This window comes from Falco naumanni, chromosome 3 (genome assembly GCF_017639655.2).
Source record: "Falco naumanni isolate bFalNau1 chromosome 3, bFalNau1.pat, whole genome shotgun sequence".
Lineage (NCBI taxonomy): Eukaryota > Metazoa > Chordata > Aves > Falconiformes > Falconidae > Falco > Falco naumanni.
In genome coordinates, this window is record NC_054056.1 from 16,548,272 (window position 1) to 16,567,564 (window position 19,293).

At 49.4% G+C, this 19,293-nt stretch overlaps 1 protein-coding gene across 14 annotated transcripts in view; it reads left to right on the forward strand.

Annotated features, from left to right (window-relative positions):
* The window catches only part of CAMTA1 (calmodulin binding transcription activator 1), a 323,207-nt gene that overhangs the window by 280,573 nt on the left and 23,341 nt on the right, over nucleotides 1-19,293 (forward strand). For 11 of the 14 annotated variants that reach the window (XM_040588315.1, XM_040588301.1, XM_040588306.1 and 8 more), the window contains 5 exons: nucleotides 15,343-15,482; nucleotides 15,727-15,923; nucleotides 16,272-16,350; nucleotides 17,227-17,542; nucleotides 17,934-18,457. In XM_040588315.1, the coding sequence (XP_040444249.1) occupies nucleotides 15,343-15,482; nucleotides 15,727-15,923; nucleotides 16,272-16,350; nucleotides 17,227-17,542; nucleotides 17,934-18,457 (1,256 nt within the window). Of the gene's footprint in view, nucleotides 1-3,120; nucleotides 3,198-4,518; nucleotides 5,615-15,342; nucleotides 15,483-15,726; nucleotides 15,924-16,271; nucleotides 16,351-17,226; nucleotides 17,543-17,933; nucleotides 18,458-19,293 lie in introns of those variants that run through there. The other 3 variants (XM_040588314.1, XM_040588312.1, XM_040588313.1) reach the window with 3 other exon arrangements.

The following is a 19,293-nucleotide window of genomic DNA, read 5'->3' on the forward strand; positions in this document are numbered from 1 at the left end:
TAAAGAGGAAGTGCACATTGTCTTATGCTCACCATGACAATTGAGTTTGTTTGATTTCTGGGTACTGGAAGAGTCTGCAGGTGCTTTTCATCTGCTACTGAGGCTGGGTGCTGCATGTGAAGTACAGCCGATATGGGTGTGATGGGGATTGACATTCAGCTGTTAGCAGTCCCTCCAGCATAGCATGCAAAGTGAATAGGTTTTAAAACCCTTGCTTGACAATTCCCCCAGTGCTGGTGAATTTGTAGGAGCTGCTGTGAGTGCTGTCTCTGGTGTGCCTGCAGTTTGTCTGGGAGCTCCTGGTTAGCAGACAAGCTCTCAATTAAGAGATTGTTATGATGTGGTGACAGTGGAAGGGAGGGGGACTGCAGCAGTGAACAAACTAGGGCATTGCTAACAGGGAGGGGAAAAAAAAAAGTAAAAGGACCGCTGCATTGCAGAGGCCCTTCAGGGAAAAAGACTGAATAATTATACTAACCATGACTTATCAGAAAGCTCTGCCTTGATGCACAGTGCTCCAAAGGGAGCACATTACATTCTTATTTAAAGGACCAGCATCATCTTCCCGTTTATTCTTAGAGAACAAATGTTAGCTTAGCTAGCTAAGGTATAAGCTGATGTGAGTTGATTCTATCAATAGAATAAATATACAAATCCCTGCCTCCTCTGTTGACTTTAATTGCCCTGATTCAAATCCTTGCCCTACTGCCTGTTACGTAGTCTTGAGGGAAGGTTTTTCAAGGAATACTTATAGTCCAAAATATTGACTAGAATTTTAAAATTCTTTTTGATTAACTCAGTAGAACACTTTTCCATTGCACTACACTGTTAAAACAAAGTTAATGATTCCAGCTAGCAGGACCACTGCAAGAGAGGCAGGGTTAACAGCCAACCATACCCCAGGAACAGCCTAGTAAAAGGATAAGCAATTTCCATTGTACAGAAGTTTAGATAAACCATTGTCTTCCACAAACCTTTTTAAAATAAAGACAAAGACCTCCTACACGTGACCCGTGTATTTTCAGTTACAATAAGACAAAATTAATCCGCCACCTTTGTTAAGTTCTGCAGATACCTGAAAACCTTCAGCCTCTGTTTCTTTCTTAAGGAGGCAAGTCTGTACCTGCCTGACCATATCCAGCTCACAGCATAGTGGCTTTGGTTTTTCTGCAAGCTCTTCTTGAGAATGTCCAGTTACAGGACTCGTGTAGTTATTGCAGGCCTTTGCAGTCATAGGCTGTGCTACACAGGCTGTAGCAAGCTCCAGACATTAAAATAGTAGCTCGGTCATGAAAGAATATGGTGTGAACAAAGCCAATAACTAAAATATGTATGTACATAAAATTGCCACTCTCAGGTATGGATGGCTTCCAGTTCATGCTAAGGTAGTAGGCACACTTGGAATCACATCTCTGTAGAAGCTTCCGGATGTCAACAAAGATGGGTTAGCAAAGAAGCGTCTGAAACAAAACATTCAAAACTGGAGTTCCATGGTGACCAGCAGGAAAAAGTTGAGCCCAAACTTTTTTGCGTGCTGAGCAGCTCTTGGTGCCAGCTCAGAGGAGAGACGCTGCTCGCTGGGGGACATTGCTGTGCCTTCTGTCACAGAGAAATGCCATGAGATCCACGCATGTGCCTGTGCAGCGTCACAGCAGGGTCTGCTTCCACCTGGCTACTGCGCTAGCAGAGAGCAGCAGTGGTATGATGTTATCACACTTCCTTCTTATAAGCAGTTACTGGAACTTTTGGGTTAAGGTTTTTTAAAAGGCAGGTAATTCTTAACGATTATTCAGGGAACATTAAACCAGTGCCTGTAGGGCTCGGGGTCTGGGAGAGATACAATGAACAGGAGGGTGTTTTGAGTGAAACAACTGGAATTGTGTTTTTTCCCCAGAGAAAAACATTCCATTAACTTACTTCCTGGTTTGTAGTAACTGCTACTCGTGGAAGTGGTGAGCTTCAGGTGAGGATAAAATCCCACCTTTTTGAGCACAGAGCAAGTATTGGCCATTGGGATCAGGGAGCAGTACTGCAAATGACTGGGAAGTTTAGTGAGACCACATCCCTCCATGCCTCCTGTTTCTAGGACTGTGTCAAGCCAAGCGAAGGAACGATCAGAGAAGGAGTTCTAAGGGACAGCACGCTGGGTGGCCATCCTCTGAAGGGCTTCTTCCTTTTTCGCTGTCTGTGCTGCACTATAAAGGATAGCGCACCCTTTTCTGAACTGTACACAGCCACACTTGTTTTATTCTGAGTTTTCCTTGTTTTACACCACAGACGAGTTAGATCTTTCACAAATGGGCAGTGGACACCAGCTGCTGCTGTTCTTGCATTTTTTTCCCAGTTAATTGGAATAGTGGTGTCCTTTCTTTTCAAAGGAAGCCTTTCTCATCACTCCCATGTGACCCTGATCTCCTCTGATTAACTTGGCAGCCTCTTCTTTTTCTGTATAAAACTTGAGTTTTCAGAAGCTATTGTGTGCTGCTATAGCCATTTGACCTCACTTTTCATTCACTGTCTGTAGAGAGGTTCTCTTAAGAAAGAAAAACAAAAGGCAAATGAGACCCCTTCTGAACTGAAGGACAGAGACCTTCTAGTGACAGATGTGTAATAAGTTAGAAAGGCTTTTTAGTACAGATTTCCAGTGGCAAGCACGTATGCTTGCCCTCCGCTGAAGCCTTTACTGCTTTCAAAAAGCATTTGTAGAGATGACGTTTCCTTGGCATGGGACGTGATCAGAAATTCCAGGGAGATTGGTTTGAGTGCTCCTTGCCATTATGCTTATGCATCTGCAGAAAAGAGGTTGTGGAGGAGTGAGTGCTGCCATAGGGAGCCCAAACAGGACTTAAAAATACAGGCAGGCAATGACATGCGAACTGATGAGTCAAGCATGTATGGGATGGACAAGGGTGTGACTGGTACCGGACGTGAATGGTTCTGATGCAGGAGAGCATTAACAGGCAGCCTTTCAGCTACTGTTGGATTCTCAGTTTAAGATTTGGCTGTCTTTCGTGGCTGGAAAACATAAAAAAGACTGGGGTCTTTGGTGGCTCACTTGCGTTAGCATGACGTGGCCATACCTGTGGCACCCAGGCTCCCATTTCGGTGCACCAGGAGGTGGATGGGATCACGTGCTTTCAAGTGACTGTGACAGTACAGCGTGTGCGTGCGACCTGTGGCATTTCACAGTCTGACAGGTACGTGATTTCTGTAACGCAGTTGTAAGCGTGCAAGATGGCAGGTGTTCATCACCAAATCCTCGGCAGAGGTCTGTTTACCGGGACCGGACTGCCTTCCTAGCATGCAGATGTGATGAGATGCAGACAGCACAGTCTTGTAGAAGAGACATGTTCAGTATCGGTGAGGTTCCTTAGAAATGTTGTTCTGCAGCTGTAAGAGACTTTTGGTAGAAAAAAGTCCATACGCAGTAGAATTTTTTTGCTCTGTTTATCGCTCCTCTTTCCATCCAGGTTGAGGTGACTGTGTGTCTAACTTTACATCTCGGGTTTTCCCAGAAAAGATGGTGTGTCGAGCTCTCAGGAGAAGGGATGAACATCTTGTGCTGTGTTACAGGGCTGTGGTGCAGCTTGCTGGGATGCGTGAGCATTTGTTCGGGGCCTCGTTCACCGCTGGGAACTACCCTGTGGGCTTCAAACGTTTCTATCCATCCTCCTGTCACATTTACTACACCTAGCCTGTGCGGAGGCTTTGCCTTGTTTTATTTTCCTGTTGAGGGTTGTTTGTTTTTTTCTTTCAAGAGGATGGTTCAGGACAGGCTGCTGTGCTACAGGTGTCTCAGGAAGCCTGTCTTCTATTGCTTTGGCTGCATTTCCCAGTCTGTCCTTCTCCACGTTGGCTATAACGCGATTGAATCGCGGTGAGGAGCGTTTTGTGTTCTGTGCTGGTGGTTGCCTTTTGAGCCAGCCCGACTGCCCAGGCAGACACCGACTCCCCTGGAAAGCCGCTGTGGATTCCCAGGCTGGTGGGAGCTGTGGAGCCCCTGGGGCCCAGGTACCCCACCGTCCTGCCCTGGAGCTCAGTCTCGGTTTTACCGGCCCTGCAAACGGCCCCCATTAGGGCAATTAGTATCAGGGTCGTTATTTCGTGTGTAGGGGGTGAGAACTGCACCTCAGAGCCACTCGCTCAGGGGTGACACAGGCCCGACCCCACTCTAGCTGGGGCACGGGTGTGTGAATGGCCCCCGCGTTCCGGGGGGGGCCCACCGTCACCCCCCGGCCGGGCCGGCGGGGGAGCCCCGCCCGGGGAGGGGGATCCCGCAGCCGCACGGCGTCGGGAGAGGCGGCCGGGGAGCCGGGTAGGAAGCGGGACACCGGGCCCAGGGGGGTGTCTCGCGGCCGCCGGGCCCCGGAGAAAGGGGGGGGGGGGGGGGGGGGGGCGGCCAGAGCCGCGGCCGCCGGGCCCGGGGCGCGCGCTGTAAACACAGCGGCGGCTGCCAATGGGGGCCGGTGACGTCAGCGCCCGGGGCGGGCGGGGCGGGGCGGGGCCCGGCGGCGGCGGGAGCGGAGCGGAGCGGGGCAGGGCAGGGCAGGGCAGGGCCGACCGTCCGGCCGCGCCGGCACAGACAATGGAAGGCGGCGGCCGCAGCCGCCTCCCACCGCCCCTGGCCGCGCCGGGCCGCCCTTGAGCGCGGGGTGGGGAGGCCGTCGGACGGGGCTGCTCTCCCGCTATGGCGGCGCCGGGGGGCCCCGGTGTGGGCTGAGGGGCGGCGGCGGGACCCCGCGCCCTCCCGCTCCCCGTCGAGGCAGCCCCAGCCGAAGCGCCCGGCAGCGGGGTCTCGGGGCGGCGGGCTCCGGGCGGCCCCAGCCCGGCGGAGTCCCGCTGTCCGGGCGGCCCGGGGCGGTTACCGGCGCCCGCGGGTGCGAGAGGGTGTCGGGCGCGGCGATGGGCCCTCGGGCGCGCCGGGGGTAACGGGGCCGCCGCCCCGCCGGCTCCCGGCCTCCCCCCGCCTCGCCTGACCCGCCGCCCGGCACAGCGGTGCGGCTGCGGGCCGTGCGCGCCCGCGCTTCTTCGGCCGCAGGCTCCGCCGCACAGGCTGGGCGGGCGGCAGCCCGGGACCCGTCCGTGAGGCGGCGCTGGCCCCGGGGCGGGCGGGCACGGTGCGCCCGGGGCGGGCGAGGTGTGGCCGGACTCGCGCCTCTCCCCGGGGCGGCCCCGCCGCCCGGCCCTGCGCAGCGCCATGCCCCTGCCCGCCGCCCGGCGCTCGGCGGCGGCTGCCACTGCGGCGGGCGGGCCGGTGCTGGTGCCGGGGCAGGCCAGCGGGCGCTAGCCCGAGCGCCGCGCTCGCACAGGTGCGGCGGGGGCAGAGCTCATCCCGCCGGCGCCGCGGTCGGACGGAGGAGCCCCGGCTGGCTGCGGGGATGCGAAGGGCGACAGCCCGGCCTGGGGGCGAGCCCGCTGTGTCCGCCCCTGCCGCAGGGTCTGCGCCGGGTGCTGGCTGGAGCCTCCGCTGATGCCTTTGGAGACCCCCAGGTCAGTCCTCTGGTGTCAGGGGTGTCGCTTTATTTACCTGGAAGCAGGTAGAGGTACTACAGAGGGGTCCGGGACCCCCACCCTTTGCAAGTGGATGTGCAGATGTGACAAAGTACTGCTTCCAGTAAGTATTACAAGGGTGATGTGTTTTATTTGTGCAGTATTTGTTTGGGTTTAAATCTGCATGCTTCTGTGTTGTCTGTCACGCTGCTATAATTACAATGTAAATGCGTGCCACCTTAAGCTTGCTGTGCCTCCCCCTTCTTCTCCCTGTGCCCCCAGCTGTGAGACACTGCCGGGTTTCTGTCTGCTCGCCCTCCTTTGTTGGCCCCCAGTCCTTCCAGGGCAATGTCACAACACAAGCTCAAGTTGTGACAGCACTTTTATTGTAGCAGCACGTGTGCAGAAGGACAGATTGCATCCTAACTCCACAGTCTAGCATTCCTGAGTCAGTACACTGTAGGATGAGGTCAGTAGCCCAAACCTTCCCTGGGGAGCTTAGGGATGCTCGAAGCACGCGCCTGCTCCGTGCCAGGTTATTGCAAAACTTGTTTTGCAGAGCGCTTCATCAAAAAGAGCAGGACTTCAGAAGACGGTGTAGGCCACTCCCAGTATAGGGATGGGGTGAAGATGACTGGTGTCAGACTTTTTGAATGCTTCCAGCGAAGGAGATCTCGGTCCCTTTTGCTGACCCGTTCTAGTGTTTCACAGTTTTGTAGCTTGCAGCAGTTGCTATTTACCTGATTTTGCAGCAAACAGCCTATTTGATACTGTTCTGCTCATCTGTCTGGTGATTTCTGAGGGAATATTTTGATTCTTATGTTTGCAATTTTTGTGAGAGAAAACTTTTGGGTAAGTGTTTTTATCGTACATGCAGTACCATAGCACAGGTACTGCATAGTGCCCTGTGAGGTGCTTTTTTTCCTGTTTATAGCTCTTTTAGCATGTAACCCGTGGAGGAGGGAGTCTCCATGAGCAGTGGGCAGCACTGTGCAGGTGAGCAGCAGCGCAGCATGTCCTGCGAGGCTGTTGCTCTTTGCGTACATGCACAAACACAACATCTTTCATAGTGTTGACACTTACCGGAAAGCACAGCCAATTTCTGACCCGAAATGCAGGGAGTGACCTTAGGCAGCCAACTGGTTTTATACAAATTACAAAGTAGCACAAGAAGTGACATCTTTAGCAATCTGCCGGACCTCTAAAATACATCAGGTCCACATGGCGTGTCTAAAACCTTCCCTGGTTTGCTGAAGTAGCTGTTCCTGGATAGTATTGACAATCTTGCTGTCCTTAAGCTCTGGGGAAGAGAAGCCTGGGCGGGGGGTGTGTGGGGTGGGGGGGTGCAGGGAGAAGTCAGCCTGAGCCGTCCCTTTCTGGGGATTAGAGGGGAACAGAATAGTCCCAGGTGGCCTGCGAGTAATAGCTGAAGTCCTACAGCTTTGGAAGAACTATGAAGTGTTGCCGATTGGAAGTCTTGCTTGGTAGGTGGATTAATGGCTTAAAATCAGTGACAATGGCTATATGTGCCAGTCTGGATTGCATCATTATTCCTGCCTGTGCCCAGCAGTGTTTATTTCTTCTGTGAAAGCGTGGACCTTGTTCAGCTGTTGCTTAGGCTTAGAGTGTAAGTAGTGTTTTCCTCATCTTGTGCTTTGGGAGTTGTGGCATTTCACACTATCAAAAGGTCTGGAAGTGACCTGCCTCGCTGGCACAGATGTCTTAGAATATTAATTAAAAATGTTAAGTGCTTTAATTTCTTGGTGGAGAGCATGACCTGTGATAGCTTACTGCTATCGGTACAAAAAGCTAAAAGTTTTTTGTAAGATGCATTGAGGATGTTACTACAGTTACATTTCAGAAATATATGTTCCTACAATGATGACACCTCAGAAGTAATTACTAAACCAGATCAAATTGATACTGTGACATGGAAGGTGTTCAGGATTTTTACTGTATAGAGGAATTGCGCAAGATTTTACAGGCAAGTGACAGATGATTTGTGAAACAGGTACAGGGCAGTGGCACTACGAGAAGCGACATGCCCTTAGATTGCTTCCATCCCCACCCATAGCTTGCACTGGATGATAGAACATGGTGTACCTGTCTTGCTCTGCAAAACAGAAAAATGTCTTTGTGCTGCATGTTTGGGGTTTTTTTTATGGTGCTCAGCTATCACATATGTTAAATTCGGTCTGCGTGTGTTCATACAGTGAATGTTGTAACACAGAAACTGCACATGCTGAGAAGCCAGTGCCCTCGGAGTAGCTTCTTATCTCTTGAATATTTAAGGCCAGTACTTGGGAACATGTGCAGATGCAGATCTCGCACAGCACTGTTAGTTCAGCCGTTAGAGGTCTGTGGGGAAATAATTATATCCTGGGCAGAAACTGCCCCAGTGGAATGTGCAAGAAGAGATCATGCACCCTCATCCCTTAGTCCTTCCAGTCAAATGCTGCCTATCATTTAGGTTGTGCAGCATGGCAAAAAAAACAGACCTCCAGGTGAGACTGTAAAAAACAACAAAAAACCCCAACCAAACAAAGAAAAAAACCAACCTCCCCTCAAAAAACAGAGGCAAGTGGTATAGAGGCTGCTCACTGCTAAGAACTGCTGGTTTATTTTTCACCACCAGTGCAAAGCAGTATTTCCTCTGTAATAGCTCTGGCTTCACTTCCCCATCATGGGAGGTACAGAGAGTTTCTTGCTGGTTGAAGCTTGCTTGGCAAAAGGAAGTCTTTACTTATCCAGTAAAGCAGTGTGCAGAGATTAGAAAAGCAGCCCTCTGTGTAACTCCTTAAACGCAGCTTGTCAAGCAAAGGAGGTCTTGTCACTTACTGCTGTGTGTTGGTATCCTCTTAGCTCTGTACCTGGACCATAGTGGTGTTTCGTCTACCGCACAAAGAAATGCAAGATCTGAGACTCAGTGGCTGCTAACATGTGGCTTTACTGTGTTTTGTAATAAAGTGTGAGCAGGAGGCAATGGTTTGAGCTGGTGCCCGCTCTTTGGGAACAGTGCATGCATAACTCAGAAAGGGAAATAATGCAGTGTCTTTGGAAGAGATCTTTGGGTTAGAAGGGGGGGGGGGGAGTACATGAGAGGAGTAGGCTGTTGCAGAGAGGGCAGGTGAAGCATCATGCTTATAACTATGATCTGCAGCACAAGCAGTTTCCCCCAGATTTGGTCCCTGCTTTTCTGTAGCATTTAGGGTGGGGATTCCACCCTTACCAAAGTCTGAGGTGTCTTGCCTCTTGCTGGTGGGACCACATGGCTGAGCAAGGAAGTGGTGGAGTGTCTTTTTGTAGTTCTGTTGGAACTGTCCCACTTGATGTATAATCACATGCATTCCTGGTAGCAACCTTGTGAACCTCATACAGATTTTTGCTATGCAAGTGCTGCGTTTTAGCTACCCTTTTAGTATAGGGTACATGCCATCAGGAGCTGTCACAAGCTGTTAGCAGCCTTCACAAGGCAGGTGCTTCTGCAGCCACCCAGTGAAAACTTGTTGTGTAAATGGCAAGCATCTGTTTAGATTCTTACTGAGGAAATTCAGTATTTATTGGAGGTTGCTAAGGGAGAAAGTGGAGGTGAGACTTCCAGAGTCTGGAGTTAAACTAGATTAACCTTTCCGCTCACTGCATTTTCCATTCACTGTGCCTGCCATGATGGCTCATAGAGCTGTTGGTGCAGGTCTGCTTTAAATTCATTGGTGAAGGGATCTGGGCTAAGAAAACACCACTGGTTTAAAGCAACCCTGCCAAAAGAGACAGTGCAAAACTATATCCAGGTTGTCTGGGTGTAACTGCAAGTGTATGTGCTGTAGCTCTGTAAAATGCCAGCTGGTGTAAATAGCCATGCATCCTTAGAAGACTAGTACCAGAGTAGTTTTGCATCTCTAGAAATGTTTTGTCCGTGACTTGCTATCGTGACTGTAATCAGTAGTAGGCTCCCTTGAATACAAATTAAAAAGAAGCTTGTTCTGCTCTCAAATGATTGTTCATGTTTACAGGGAAATGAGGATGAAATTCAAACCAATTTCTTAGCGCGGGTCAAAATCTGACCAAGTGTCTCCTTCCTGTCCCTCCCTGCTGGGACAGCCGGGCTGTCCTCACTGCCGGCGCTGGGGAGCATCCCAGCCCTGACAACCTTGCAGCAGCTGGCTTTCTCAGGAGGACTGGACCCTGCAAAGAAATACCACCATGAGTAGTTTTGCTGTGTTTCCTAAGCTTGGTTTTGAATCCGTGAGATAGCTTCTCGCTCCCCTGTGAAGGGCTGAGGACAATGGCAGTGAAAATGGCTTTGTGTGTGATGGAACAGATCCCTAAATTCACCTGTGACCCAGGGGTGTGCTCGGGGCTTGCAGAGTTCCACAGGAGGTGCAGCGTGAGAGGGGTGGAGTATTGTGGCTCCATCGATCAGATCACAAAAGCTTCAGAGCTCCCATCTGATGGAATCAGCTGCTGGTGGAAAAGCTCTGCGAGACCAGGCTCTCCTGCCTTGCCGGGGCTTGGGCTGTTCACAGAACAGGCTCTGAGGACCTACAGCCACCACCTCTTCCTGCTGTGCAAAGGAATAACAGAAGTAATTTTGGTGTTACATTTTTGTTGTTAAATTTGAGGAAGAATAGAATGATTTCCAGAAAAGACACAATGTTCAGAATGTTTTCTGTGAATTTATGAGGTGTCTTGGAGATAGAGAAATGTGGTCATTTTCATCACCTTTGGTGGGCACAGCCCTGAAGAACAGCTTCAGAAACCTTCTTTGTGGTTTCTTAACCACATGTTATTAAATGTTATTGTAATGTTTCTTCAGATTTATATGTAATGGGAGATCTCAAGAAATGGAAAAACTTGCAAGTCTAATTTTTTGGCTCACAAAAAAGTCTGAAATTGTATCATCCAAAGCAGAGTCCTTGGGTAATACCATAAATATGTGGATGTGTTTGTAGCCACGTGCATCTTTGTTGCCTTTGGAAAGAGTTAGGGTGCTTCCAGAGCAAGAGAGCTGCTTGTGCTGGGCTGGGGCTGTTTAGATTTTAGCAGCAGGAGAAAAGCTCGTTTTGATGATTGGTATGCTGTTGAGCTCTTGCCTTCAGTGCACTGCGAGACACACGCTTGTCTTGAGGTCTTCTGAATATAGAAGACAAGAATGTGGAAGCTGTGTTCCTGTAACTTCATTGCCTGTGAAGCAGGTGGCTCTCTGCAGACCCTTGAAGTAAGCAAGACAGAATGTGTGACTAGCAAAATAAATAATAAGGGATAAAGGGTCTTGAACTTCTGAGAGCAATACCTGTAACGTTTAGCCCTATGGCTCTTACAGCCCATCTCTTAGTTATTGCAAGGTAAATTGCATGACTGCAGACAGCTTGTCTTTTTTGGTTTGCAATTTATTTTCATCCCGTTTGTGGTGTTTGGGCTCTGCTGGCAGTGCTTTTTGGCAATCAGGGTTTTCACAGGAAAACACATTAGAGAGTCAGCAGGACTGGGACAGGTTTTGTCATGTTTCCCTTACCAGAAAACATTGTTTTCTTTTGTGATGGAACGTGGTACTTTGTTTAAAGAATGTGTTGTGGTGTCATCAGGTACCTTTATTGTTGAGCTGAAGGATCTTGGTTTGGATCCCAGTTACATTTAGTACATAACACACACAACGTACAAAAAAGAAAGCACAACCCTTTGCTTCCCAAATGTGAGGGGCTTTCTTTCTGCCTGGTTCCTCTTACGTGGCTGTAGCAGTCATCTTTCTATATTGGCTGCTAACACAAATACAGATACATCAGTTTTAAAGATAAACCAGGCGTATCTCATAAGACTCATGGTATGTAAAGCTGATTTTGTTTTGACACTGTTGAACCCAGGACTATATAAAGGGAAGATGTTGCACCAGTTTCTGTGACTTCAGTTGTACTTTTATTTTCAACATTATGCTGTTGTCCTTAGGGATGAAGCTGGCCAAATCCTGTTGCTGAGAATACAGGAGTGATAATGTTTTGATACAGACTGGCAAACTTGGGACTTAAAGAATATTGATGCCTAGGAGGTCACGTAAAGATTTGCCCTTTAATTAGGCCCCTGCAAAATCTTAAGTTTTCATGGTACAAAATAATCTTTATTCTTTGTAACTTGATTTTAACAGCACAGGACTAGTGCAGCCTGGTAAAACAGTTTGGAAGTTCACCTGCCTATGGACAGTTGACTTCTAAAATGATCCTGAGACGTGCTGCTGGAGTACACCAGGAGGAGAGTCTGTAGGAATCGGTATTCATATGTGGTTTACTTTTGGGAGCCTAACTGACAGCAAGCGGGTTCCGTGGCCCTGCTCCAAGCCAGGAAGGAAGGAGATCTGCTCTTTGTGGAGCTGAGTGACCCAGGGATCTTCCACACAAACAGTGACGTGTGGTGTTCTCGCTGCACCCTGGGCAAGGCATCTGTCAGCTTATTAGCAGTGTGTGAGTTGTGCTGACCCGGTCCAAATGCCATTGGTCTGGAGTGTGCCCAGGCCTCGGGGGGAACAGGAGGAGGAGCCGTTTGTTGTTTGTCTCGTTGCCGAGGCCAGGGGGAACCTTGGGGGAAGGTGTCCTTCCCTTTGGCGGTTCCTCTGCGCTTAGGTGTCCTTGTTTTGTTGAGGATGTACCAGCCCTTGCAGCATAGTGAGTTGCTGTCACCCCTTTCCTGTTCTAGGTCTTTCCCCACCACCTTTGTGGGTTTTTTTCATATTTTTTTGCTAGACTAGCACAGTGCATACGCTTCAAGTGACCAGTCACTTTTGAAGGGGACACCTTGGTGTACTTGATAACCACAGAATTTATTATGAAAATGGTATATACATAAATAATTTTGAAATTGCCATCAGTTGGCTTTGTTCTTTTGTCCTAGCTGCTTAGCTAGCAAGGTTAATTGCCTGGAAGATGGGCAGCATGGAGATACTTCCCATGCACTCCTGCCCCACTTAGCTTCAGGCAGCAAATAAGGTTTCTAATCCAAGGGTACACCCTGCTGCTGGGTAGGTGCTGGCAGTCTCTGCTAAACATGGAAGGGGCTCTCTGCTCTGTGTTGGTGTTTGTTTCCACTTCCCATTTTAGTGGCATATTTCTGACCTACCTGTAGACTGAGCAGCAGTTTACAACCATCTATGAAAAACACTGTTGTTTTGGCAAGATGCTGATTACAGGTTTAAGACTGTGATGAGTTTATGTCTGTGCTGTTAAGTCAAACAGATACCTTCTGCTACCTAAAATCAGGTAGTCCTGCCCTAAATACTTCCCAGGAGCACTGTCCAGGCGTCTGCATAGGAATATGTCAGAGCACTAGATGCTGTTTCAAATTTGGTTTCCTAAGAAAAGTTCCCTCCTTTTCTTTCTTTGTTTTAGTGTGCCCAGCCAGGGACAGCAGTGGTGACAGACCTACTTTTAGTAACTTCAGTCTTCCAATGAAAAGTGCCGGGAAGTGCTCAGTGTCATTAGCTCAGTATCAGGGAAAGTGGCGGCTTCACTCATTAGAAATAGAAGAGCCTGGAAAACAGACACAAACATGGGGCCCTCCGTTTCTGGTCCGCAGTGATTTCAGCTTAAAAAAAATAGGGAGAAACCCCAATAATCTGCACAGTCTACTTCTGCATCTCACTTGGAATCGTTTTCTCCTGCTGTTTCTGGCTGTACAGAATAATTTTTCTCTTTGACAGCTAAATGGGTAGGAGCAAATCCCTAGCATCTTGTAGCCTAGGCTTGTTGCTCTTTAACAAGCCACGTTTCTTCTTCTTTTAAAAAGAAGCTACTTCTGCCCAAAGGAGGTTGAAGGCTCAGCTGCAATACCCTGTGTGTGTTGCTACTCTTACCTCTAATAAAACGCGAGTGCTGGCCACCCAGCCAGAGAGAGTGGTGTGAAATGTGCCGAACGGAGCCGTTGACCTGCATGGCAAACGCAGCTGCTTTTCCTGGTGCCTGAGTTGTTGTAGCTGTGTTTGGCACAGGCCCGCAGTGGGGGGATGGCTCAGCGATGCCAGGTCTCTGTCAGTCTCTGCAGCGTACGTGCTCCGCCTGGCAATGGGGAAGGAGGAGGCAGCGACATGGACTGCACTGCAGCACACTGCAGCACTCCCGAACAAAGGCTTGCTGGGAAAACACGACTGGCGCTGCTGCTGCTGCGTGCTGACCGCAGCTCGAGACGGGCCTGGAGACTGCATCTGCGTTACAAATAGTTCCTCGTGTAACTGTCAGTTGCTTTCTCAGAGGCTTTGCAATTAACAGGACGACTGAATTATTAATAAGGCACTAATAATAAGTAATCATGTTTCAGACTGGGCAAAACAAGACCGTAGTGAGCTCACCTCTGAAATGAGGTTAGAGGGGGTTGCTGGCCGCGCTCCTTTGTCCCTGGCTCTGGAGCTGCCAGGGTGGGATGCTGCGTTACAGCCCGTTGGAGCTGGTCAGAAGGGAGCAGATGTCATCTGCCGCCAGGCTGCAGCAGCTTCTTAGGGAGAAAGGGACGTCTTTAGCCAGTGGGGCTGAGCTGTCCCTTACCGATGGTCTGCAGGATGGTCTTCAGCGTGGTGCAGCAGAGATCGGTATCTCTAACACCCTGTAGTGAGAGTTGTGCCTTTCAGAGTGTAGTATACAAGTACTCCTGCAACCATCCAGGGAGGACTTTGCGTGTAACCACTTGGAGAAGACTTTCTCTTTCAAAACTTGGTCAGAGTTTGTTCATTTCAATGTGCATATTTGTATTGCTGTCAGTGCACTTTCTTCTCAGCTTATCGGTGCTCTGCACCAACACGTCATCTCCACAGATGCATAAAACCAAGCAGTATGACAGTTGTCCTTTTCCCCACAGTTTATTATGCACACTGTTAGCGTGATAGCAAGATTCATTAAATGTTGCCTATCCACAAAATTACCCTGCCCAGCTTCACATGAGCTACACAAAGCTTCTCCCTTATGGGTCACGAGACAGGAGCCCTCCGTGTTTGCAGCCACAGTTTGAGCTGCACTGACTGGCCCAAAACACAAGATTGCTTGAGTTGATTTCTACAGCGTCAGGTTTAGCAATGTCCTATTTATTTATTTTATTGTCCTATCTATTTAGATAGGTTGTATCTAAATCTCCCTGCTCCGCTAATCAAGCCTTGGTAGATGTATCATCGTGCTAGGTTAGAATGCAGTGAGGAGAAAGTAATTAATACAGCTTTTAGACTTCTGCAGAGACCAGAGGGCTCAAGAGTTGTACTGCTTTTCAGAATGATGTTACTGGGTTATCAGTGCCTGTAGTCTGTGATCTCCGGTAGTTCTGTTTCTGACACTTGGCTGAAGCTGTTTGCCAGGAAAGGGAGCCTGCTGGGGCAGTTGCCCTTTAAAGGCTCCTTTTTCTAAGCATGGAAGGAGGCAGAGGAATCAAGGCATGGTTTTAGGAGGCCAGTCAAGCTGAATTCAGGACTCCTGTAAAATAGGGGGATTGACTCTAAAAGGGAAGAGTATTTTGACAGCTATGATCCTGTTGAAATGCTGTCTGAATGCTTGTATTTGCTTAGGGTTTACTTGTGTTTTCAAAGAAATTGCGTTCCCCCAGTACTTTACTGTGTGGATACGGCTGGAATCACAAGGGAAGGGATCCATCTTCCACCTGTATTTTTCATTTTTCTATCTGTTTTCCTTAAGGAAGTTCTCAGGAATTGCAGTCAAAGGGCTGCTGCAGGACCTTGAAGAGCTAGGATGCTGCGGGGCAAGTGTCCCTGTGCATTGCCAAGCAAAGCAGATCTGTGTGACTTCTAGGATAGCTTAGTGGCTTGCTGCAGTAGGTTTCCATAGAATGAAAGCTCAGGTTTTGGCAATGTCCTTATTCTGGCTTTCTCCAACCTAGATAACCAGTTCAGGATGTCAATATTGGAGCGACTTGAGCAGATGGAGAGGAGAATGGCTGAAATGACAGGCTCCCAGCAGCACAAACAAGGAGTAGGAGGCGGGAGCAATGGGAATGGGAACGGAGGAACGCAGGTGCAGGTATGACCCCCGCTGTGTCCAGACATGGCACCTTTATGCTTTCTTGCCAGAGCTTGGTTTTGGGGGGATTGGAAAGGATTATCGTTTTTCCTAAACAAGTCTGGCTTGTGGGTGTCTTTTAACAGCAGTTGGCTTTCACTCACGTTTGCCACTGTCTCAGTACTTCTAGAAGTGGAAGGCTGCCTGCTCAGGGCAGGTTGCAGCTCCCCTCAGTGGTTAAACTGGGATGTGTGTGGTGTTTCAGTGCGTTTCTGGGACTGGGACACTGGGCAGCTGCTTTGAGAGCCGCGTGGTGGTGGTGTGCGAGAAGATGATGAGTCGTGCTTGCTGGGCAAAGTCCAAACACTTGATCCATTCAAAGACTTTCCGAGGAATGACACTGCTCCACCTAGCCGCTGCCCAGGGCTATGCTACACTGATCCAGACCCTCATCAAATGGCGGTAAGACCCAGCCCGTTGGACTCTTGGGTGTCAGTACAGGCATGGCAGAAACATATGTCAGCTCTGCTTGGTTCAGATTTCTGGTTGTCCCTTACAAACAGCCAAATCCCTGAACTTATTCCTGTCCCCTGATCTGACAGGCCCTGTCTCTGGAAGAGAGCGAGTCCAATCACTGGATGTATCATGCTCTTAAAGTCTCTGGTGGGGGCACCATCCGTAGTAAATGTGTGTTGTGGGCATGTGCGTAGCCACTTCTTTGTGGTATGGTGCACTGGGCAAAACTGTGCAGTTAGGTAGTGATCCTAACATGGCTACAGAGCATCATTTGTTCCGTTGTTTCCTCTGCAGCACCAAACATGCAGACAGCATTGATCTGGAGCTGGAAGTTGACCCTTTGAATGTGGATCATTTCTCCTGCACTCCTTTGGTAAGAGCAGAGACTGAAATTTCTGAGAGAGTCCGAGGACCCTCTGGAGTTCTTCCTGGTGTGTTATTTTCCTAATGGCTTTCATGCTCAAGAGTAGATGTTTCTTGTGTGTCCTTGCTGTGTAAATGGTAAGACATGGCACTATCAGCTTCCTGGCATTTTGTTGAGAGAGGCTACACAGGAGGAAGCTCATCACTGAGTAACATGAGGAAATGGGACAGGTAGCCCTGGTTTGAGTTGTACCCAGAATCCAGTCTCCAATGTTGTGCTGGGGAAAGGAGGTTCCATGCCTTCTTTCAGGTTGCTCTCTTTGACTAATGGACTGTAGAGGTTGTAAAGTCGTTACGATATCTTAGTCATTGGAATCATGACTGAGAATTAGACAAGCAAAAAGCCAAAGCAGGTGGAACCAGAAGTGCAAATTTACAATGGCAGAGCATTGGTTTTATTGTTCCCAACCTTTGGTCCTGTCTGCACATTTATGATCTCACAAAGATTCTGTTGTGATCTCTGATCACAAAGATTCCTTTGTGTATGAGGCTGTTCTGTCTCTGCAGTGATGCCAGTGTCCAAAAAAACCAAATAATCCAAACCCAAAAAACATTTATTGCTAAGTAAGAAGCTGTCAGACTGTCAGCTTCATTCGGAAGGATGGAGGTTTCTCTGTCACAGGAGAGAATAACATGCATCTAATCCTCTGTAATGGCCTTTTGTTGGGACAGGACATTTATAGAAGCCAGTTGCTGGGGTTTGAGCATGTTGTGGTTTTGCTTATCAGAGAGATTTTTCCATGAGCTGGGGACCAGACTCCACTGTGTTAGCAAGAAAGAAAGGAGAAGGCAGGTCACTCAGTAGGTCAATTGTCATCTTTTTTAGATGTGGGCATGCGCCCTGGGCCACATGGATGCAGCCGTCGTGCTGTACAAGTGGGACCGCCGAGCCATCTCTATTCCTGACTCCCTCGGGAGACTGCCACTGGCCATTGCCCGGTCTCGGGGCCACGTGAAGTTGGCGGAGTGCTTGGAGCAGCTGCAGCGAGATGAGCAAACTCAGCTTGGGCAAACCCCCAGGATTCAGTGCCCCTCGAGCACAGACTCCAACACAGAGAACTGGGTGTCCCAGTGGCACAGTGAGCTTATTGCCTCTCAGGAGCCTCAGAAGGGAGTCACTGTGATTTCCAGTACAAACACAGGTAAGATAACCCTGAGGGCGTGCACTGCTTTGCTGACATTTGACATGTGAAAACCTGGGGACAAGGGGCTCACCTAGGCAGCAGATGCCACCTGTATCCCTGCTGTCCATGCTTAATTCTTTTTCTGGTGGGGGCTCTGTCACCCGCTCCATGCACTTGCATAAGTATCGGGAAGAGGAGTGAATGCCTGCTTTAGGAAGATGTGTGTATTTTAAGAGTGGTTGAGGTAGTATCCTCCCTGGGTGGTAGTTACTCTCTTTGCACATACTGTCAGGTATCCGAGGGCATGGCCCAAACTTGCACCTGCAGCTCTGTGGCAGAAGCTATTGTAGTTCCTACAGTGAACACCGGTTGCCTACTTTGTTTTGACCGTTGATCTGTTTGTTTCTAGAGCTGAGACGACCAAGATCAGAACCTTCCAGTTACTACAGTAGTGAGACTCAGAAAGATTACCCTGCACCCAAAAAACATAAGCTGAGCCCTGAATATTTTCAAGCCCGGCAAGAGAAGCTGCTTTCCACTGCGTTGAGCCTGGAACAGCCAAGCATTAGGAAGCAGAACTCCAGCTCCAAGCAATCCACCACTGAGACAATCAGCCCCAGTGAAGGGATCAGGGACTATGGCCGGGAGCTCTCCCAGCACATCCCAGAAGTTACTGGGTACCGAGGCTCTGGCAGCCAAGCAGGTGTCAAATGGAACCCAAAAGACATTTATATTGGTGTGTCTGCAGTGCAGGTGGCAGGGAGCCAGAAGGGAGCTGCCCTGGGGAAGGACACTGTAGCCCATCGGCTACGCCAGCGAGAGCAGATGAACGTGCTGATGATGGCTGACAGGGAGATGGTGGATGCAGAGCTCTTGTCCTATAGGGACAATGCAGGGGATGAGGACTGCTTACACCACATGGATGACTTGCAGGTAAACATACCCATTGCACCAGGATCAGCAGTCTCAGAGAACACGGTGGCTGCACAGAGGAGCCTGACTGTGAGCAAATTCTGTGGCTGCCTTTAGAGGCTGAATTGTGCTCTGGGAAGGGAGGTGGCCATACAATCAATGAATGCTTTCTTCTGGTTTCAAAGGGTATCAACGCAGACACAAAGGCTAATGGTTAGCATTTAGGGTCATGCACTGGTGTATGCTTCAACAGTGTACAGAATGCATAAAATTTGCAATTTTAAAAGGAAAAAGCAGAGCCTCCTGGTCACGTCAGTAAATGAGGCGAATGAGGTGGCCCCACAGTCCTTTGGGAGCTGGGAAGCAGTCCCTGCAGAGGCAGCGCGACCTGAGAGAGGCGGTGCTGTCATTGCGGGCCAAGCCACTGCACTTTGCAGGGCAAGGAGATGAGCGTGGAGAAGGGGAGAAACAGTGGCTTTGGGGAAGGAAAGATCCCGCCAGCTGTGGAATAGAGGAAATAGCAGAAGCAGGGCAGACCAATGAGAAATAGTCACTGGCTGAAAGATACTGTGTTTGGTCTTCTGAGCACAGAGAGTAACGGGAGGGCAGCCTACATGCACTGCCTTCGCATCTCTAAACATCGCATCTTGCTGGCGTGACGCAGATGAAGCAGATCTTTGTAAAACAAGAACTGTTTTCTGACCTCTGTATTAAAAAGTCTTCTGAACCTTGGTGGGCAGGGGGATGTGGTTCAGAAGGATTCCTGACAAACTTGTGATCCCAAGGATTTTAACATCTCTTGATGTGCCATTATTGTCCTGTCATGCTCTACTGCACTTCTTGGCAAAGAGTGGCAA